We start from the raw sequence: 5,655 nt of genomic DNA on the forward strand, positions 1-5,655 counted from the left end.
TTGCACAAAAAGAAGAGGAAACATCGCGAACAATAATTATGATTCTGAAACTCTAATTTACAAAATTTTATAAATTTATAAATTATAAGAAGTATTCTAAACAAGTTAATATTGTGTATAACCAAATAGTTGTAAAAAGTTATAAAATTCACAAATTATGGCTTCAAATTCATATTTACTAGTTAGAATGTTTATATCAATTATATCTCGATCAAAACTCGGCAAATTTAAGATCTTTAGATACTTTAACAATTCTAAATAATCGTAATATGATTATAAATTATTCGTAAGTAGTAGAAAACTTATTTTGTATGATAATAAAGGCAGCCATATTTTTTCTCACGTGTGAGAGAAAATTATAACTCTATTTTGACTTCATTATAAATCTAATAATGAATCTATTATTAGGATCAATATTTTGTCATTTACTATAACAGTCACTAGAAAATTACTGAAATACTATAACTAACATCAGTTTTATGATCAAAATACTTTTTTCTAAATTATCTATATTTTTATAATTTTAAATTTCGCTGTAAATCTTTATCAAATTTAAATGCGAAAAAAGAAAACAAAAAATCTGTAATCGTGAGTTTGTGCAATAGTAACGATGGTGTAAAGAGTTCGATGGAGTAGATGAACAAAGATGTATTTTTTTAACATTTACATTTTAATTATTTTATTTTATAATCAATATATTTGTTTTAATTGGAAAGTGGATGATACACGTTTTTTATAATGAAAAAAAGATAAATTGGTCTTTTGATAATGAGTGATGTTTTAGATATTTTGATAGAAGAAGGTGTATCAATAAGTATAATGTGTAAAAACATTTCAACGTGTATCGGTGAAAACGATGGCGAATCAAGTCTGTGAATTTACCGCATGAAGATGGGTTTCTTCTGAAAAGGGGGAAAAAGTCGAACTCCGTTAGCGAATTCTAGGGTTTTGTTTGGATTTCTGTGAAGAGGAAAAAATGTGGCCTTTCGGATGGAAAGGGGCGTCTGGGTTCTCAGCTCGTTCCACAGCTGAAGAAGTCACTCATGGAGTCGACGGCACTGGTCTCACCGCCATTGTCACGGGTTTTTCTTTTTTTCCCTGATCCCTTACCTTTTTTTCCAGATGTTCTTCCACTTTTTGCGATCTGGGTTTGCTTCAGTTTCCAATTTTGTTACAGTTTCAGTTCCGTGCTTCGGTTCTGTCTCTGAACTGAGTCAAACTATAGGCGGTTGTAGTATCTTGTAGTGGACGAAACGATCAAAATTCCGTTGGGCTCTTAAAGTTTCTGCTGGTGTTGGGAGGATATCCTGTAACCTAGAGAAAAGGGTTTGCTAATTTTTCTGTAAGAATCTTGAATCTGACAGGAACCTATCGTTTTACTTTAATGCTGGATGATAAATATAGGAACTTTTCTCGTTCTTGGTGATAGATCATCCATCGATGGATTTTGTTTCACTTTTGAAGATCATATTCCTGTCCCTTCATCTCTTTTCCTTTCCTTTCACTTCGCCATGGATCCTTAGGGTTTGACTACAATGATGTTATATCGGTTCGTGTCAGGTGCCTCGAGTGGTATTGGACAAGAGACAACTCGTGTTCTTGCACTTCGCGGTGTACATGTGATTATGGCTGTTAGGAACACAGATTCCGGGAATCAAGTCAGAGGAGCAATTCTCAAGGGAAATCCCGAAGCCAAGATCGATGTGATGAAGTTAGATCTTAGCTCAATGGCATCTGTGAGGAACTTTGCGTCAGAGTACAAGTCCTCTGGTCTTCCGCTGAATCTTCTCGTGTAAATGGCTAAGTTCATTGTTCATCGGTGTTTGTTCTGTTCAAGTAATTGCTGAATTAGTGGAGTTGATTAACTTGATTTTGGGTTTGTTCATTCTTTGTCTGAAGCAATAATGCAGGGATTATGGCATCTCCTTTCATGCTTTCCAGTGACAACATTGAATTGCAGTTTGCAACCAATCATCTGGGTATGTTTAATCAAGTGAACATATGATTCTCCGTTCTTGCTTTTGTGAATTTTTATTTTTCGGGTTCCCGGTAAATATTACGAACTTTTTAGGGTTTGCCGGGAAAGAATTTCTCTACGCAACTATGTTCCTACATATAGATGGAGAGATAAGAATCTGATTTTTGCAGGTCATTTTCTGCTGACAAACCTTCTTTTGGACATAATGAAGACAACAGCTCAGGAAAGCAACAGAGAAGGAAGGATAGTTATCGTCTCCTCCGAAGGCCATCGGTTTGCTTACTGGGAAGGAATTAGATTTGACAAAATAAACGACGAGTCAAGGTGATTGTTACGTTCACACCTCTCTGCTTCTCGCTTCGATCTCCACCTTTATCACCAACGATACTCTTCCCGATCTTACTATTGTTGCAGCTATAACTCGTTGCAAGCTTATGGTCAGTCAAAGCTATGTAACATATTGCATGCGAAAGAGCTTTCTAGGCAGCTCAAGGTAACATATATTACGAAAACCGATATCCGTTGAAGAGAAGTCCAAAGGAGCTAACTTTTTTTTTTTATCAATCAACCATTGGGTTTTACTTAAACAGGAACAAGGGGTGAATATCACAGCCAACTCCCTTCATCCCGGATCCATTATGACCAATCTCTTACGCTACCACAGCGTCATAAACAGTAACTTCTCTTGCTCATTATATACTTCTTCACCGTTATTCCTTCCTTCTCTGGATAATGTCTTGTTCATGCGATATCCAGTGTACACAATCATGTGCAAGTATGCAATGTAAACTGCGTTTAGGCTTGTGATTAGCTGATACCATCTTCACTTATTATTATTATTTTTTTTATGCAGAAATCGGAAATCTGGTAGGCAAGTATGTGCTGAAGAGTATTCCACAGGTCTAGACCGTCTTCTTCCTCATCTTCTTGGCTTCCAAGTTCATCACCGTGCTCAAAACGTTCATCATCTCGCCTTACGTATACGCATACACATACGCATCAAGCATGTTCATATCTCTGTGTGATTTCAGGGGGCTTCAACTACGTGTTATGTTGCGCTTCATCCGCAAGTTGAGGGAGTGAATGGCGAATACTTCATGGACAACAATGTCGCAAATCCGAGCTCTCAGGCTAAAGATGGAAACTTGGCCAAGAAACTATGGGAGTTCAGCTTCAGCCTCACCGACCCGTAAATAGTTTTTGGCTGATACTCTGTTTCCCAAGTAGCCATGGTTGATCAAGGTCTCATCCATGGCGGTAGCATACGCAGCGACAGGTCGCATAGAAGAAAGAAGAAGAACAATAATACGAGGATGTCTGAAATCTGGAAAGATTCATGCTTTTCAACGTACACAAGTGAGAGAAATCCCCCTTCATCTGGGGATTCTCTTCAATAAGAACAAAAAAGAAAAAACTGGGCATTTCAGAAATCAAACGTTGTTGGTTCGTTGGAATGGTTATGGAGCTTTTAGCGATGTCTGAAGATAATGTTATCTCGTTATGGCAAAACCTCACGTGATTACGTCGCTTCCCATTAGATCTTTTACGGTATATACGTATATATAGTACGAGCCTACAAAATGCTACGATACGTGAAATCATCTTCGTCGTTTGGTTACTTAATGGTTAAGAAGCTTAATAGCCAAGTCCCAAGAAAAAAAAAAAGGGAAAAAGAAATAAAAAATACGTATAGAAAGGCACACCCACTGATTAAAAGTGATGAAATAAAGGCAGAGAAATAAAGCGGCAAAGCCAAAAATACTAAAATAGTGAAAGCAGATTTTAAATAAAAAAAAAGGCATTGGCTTCCCAAATTTTTTTTAATGTTGCGGTGTTCACATAGTTTATTTGAATTTCAATCATATGCGTACATGAGGAACACCATATCTATATTAATATATACAGTTTTTCTTTAATTGAATGTAATCATAATCCATGCACTTAAAAAAAAAAAGGAAATGCATGTTGAAACGTAAATTAAATTTTTAGAAGCTATCTAGATAATATTGAGAAACTATTAGAATTTTATAAAAAGTATATCCTTTAACCTAATCCCCACATTTGTCTCTCTCCATATATATATATATTATATATAGCAGCTTAAGCTTATGTTATTAAGAAATATTTCTGATATAAAGGAGGACACTCACTTAGAATTTTAAACCCAGCAAAGAGAACCCTCAAAACCCAACAAAGAGAAAAGGAAAAAGGGGAGAGAGAGAGAGAGAGAGAGAGATTCAGAATCATTCATTGAATCACAAACACAACCAAGTATGTACAGAACAAGCAACACGGTGATAGGGATACTGAACAGCCTAACACTCCTAGCCTCCATTGCCATAATAGCAGGAGCTCTGGGGATGGCGAAATCAAACAAGACATGCGAGCATTTCCTGCAAAAGCCACTGCTAATCCTGGGCTTAGCGATCTTAATCATGTCATTAGCAGGTCTGGTCGGTGCATGCTGCAACGTTGCATGTGCGCTTTGGGTCTACCTCTTTGTGATGATCCTCGTAATAGCTGCTCTGATGGGCCTGACCGTGTTTGGATTTGTGGTCACAAGCCATGGCGGAGGTGTCGGTGTTGCGGGTAGGGTTTATAAAGAATACAGGGTTGAAGATTATCATCCATGGTTAAGGAACAGGGTTAGGGTTTATCAGTACTGGAACACTATCAGGAGCTGTCTTTTGGGTTCCATGGCTTGTTCCAAGGTTGCCCTTTGGACTCCTCTTGATTATCTTCACAACGACCTCACTCCCATTCAGGTATACACATACATACATACATACATACATACATATATGTGTGTTACGTGTGTATATATACACCTAATCTTCTGTCACTAACGCGATTACACGTAAAACGCGCGTGCAGTCAGGATGCTGCAAACCGCCGACGTCGTGCGTTTACAACGTGGCGACGATGGTGGAGCAAGACTCAGACTGCAACCGCTGGAACAACGACGCGAACGTGCTTTGTTACGACTGCGACTCGTGCAGGGCGGGCGTTATGGAGACTGTGCGTCGCGATTGGCGTAAACTCTTGGTGCTTAACGTCGTCGTGATCGTCGTCCTTATCGCGGTTTACTCAATCGGCTGCTGCGCGTTTCAAAACGCGAAACGCCCCCACCAGTTCGGGTTTCCGTACGGACACTATGGAAGGTCCAAGAGCCAACCCGGATGGGACGATTATTGGTGAGTCTTTTGCTTTTTCTTTATCTTGTTTTTTTAATAGTAAAATCTTATAAATTAAAAGGAAAAGTTAAAATTGAGTAAAAGTATATGATATCTTTCAAAATTTTCTAAATAGGTTTTCTTCTAGAGAAATATATTACTCATTTAAAATTTCTTTCAAAATTTTGTAGAACCTCTACCGAAATAATAATGGTTTACATACAGAATTTTTATCAAAACTTTCAAAATATCAACTATTCGATTAATTGTATATTTAATTGTATATTCGTCATTATTTTCAAAATATAAATATTTTAGTCATTTAATGTTTTTATTGTTTTCAAGTTTATATATTTATATAAAAACATAAACAATGCATTCATGCGAAAACTTTTATTTACTGATTTGAATTTATGAAAAAAATCGATATTGGTTACAAATAATAAATGTTATTATGGGCGACATCTGTCGTGTAGATAGTCTCATAAAAGGATCTAAGAATCA

The 5,655-nt window shown here is 36.9% G+C and overlaps 2 protein-coding genes across 3 annotated transcripts in view; both read left to right on the top strand.

The window, feature by feature from the left end:
- The first annotated feature begins 814 nt into the window (after positions 1-814).
- Positions 815-3,471, top strand: LOC104813021 (short-chain dehydrogenase TIC 32, chloroplastic). 2 transcript variants are annotated; one of them, XM_010540501.2, is made up of 8 exons: positions 815-1,082; positions 1,561-1,792; positions 1,900-1,979; positions 2,149-2,302; positions 2,393-2,471; positions 2,569-2,653; positions 2,832-2,878; positions 3,010-3,471. In XM_010540501.2, exons 1-8 carry the CDS (start codon positions 977-979, stop codon positions 3,169-3,171), a joined length of 945 nt encoding a protein of 314 aa, XP_010538803.1. In that variant the 5' UTR covers positions 815-976; the 3' UTR covers positions 3,172-3,471. The 2 variants fall into 2 exon arrangements, with proteins under 2 accessions (XP_010538803.1, XP_010538804.1); XM_010540502.2 differs by lacking the exon at positions 815-1,082 and adding an exon at positions 1,100-1,342.
- A 648-nt stretch (positions 3,472-4,119) lies between these two features.
- The window catches only part of LOC104813022 (tetraspanin-5-like), a 2,269-nt gene continuing 733 nt past the window's right edge, over positions 4,120-5,655 (top strand). The window contains exons 1-2 of the mRNA XM_010540503.2: positions 4,120-4,743; positions 4,853-5,172. Of these exons, the coding sequence (XP_010538805.1) occupies positions 4,252-4,743; positions 4,853-5,172 (812 nt within the window). The 5' untranslated portion in view covers positions 4,120-4,251. The remainder of the gene's footprint in view (positions 4,744-4,852; positions 5,173-5,655) is intronic.

This window comes from Tarenaya hassleriana, unplaced genomic scaffold, assembly GCF_000463585.1.
Source record: "Tarenaya hassleriana unplaced genomic scaffold, ASM46358v1 Cleome2, whole genome shotgun sequence".
NCBI lineage: Eukaryota > Viridiplantae > Streptophyta > Magnoliopsida > Brassicales > Cleomaceae > Tarenaya > Tarenaya hassleriana.

What these genes read in the sequence shown, in the direction of transcription:
- LOC104813021 (XM_010540501.2), top strand. Translation starts at nt 977, where the DNA reads ATGTGGCCTTTCGGATGGAAAGGGGCGTCTGGGTTCTCAGCTCGTTCC. An exon ending in TCTCACCGCCATTGTCACGG is followed by an intron (nt 1,083 to 1,560) that starts GTTTTTCTTTTT and finishes GGTTCGTGTCAG; the next exon opens with GTGCCTCGAGTGGTATTGGA. An exon ending in CTACCACAGCGTCATAAACA is followed by an intron (nt 2,654 to 2,831) that starts GTAACTTCTCTT and finishes TTTTTTATGCAG; the next exon opens with AAATCGGAAATCTGGTAGGC.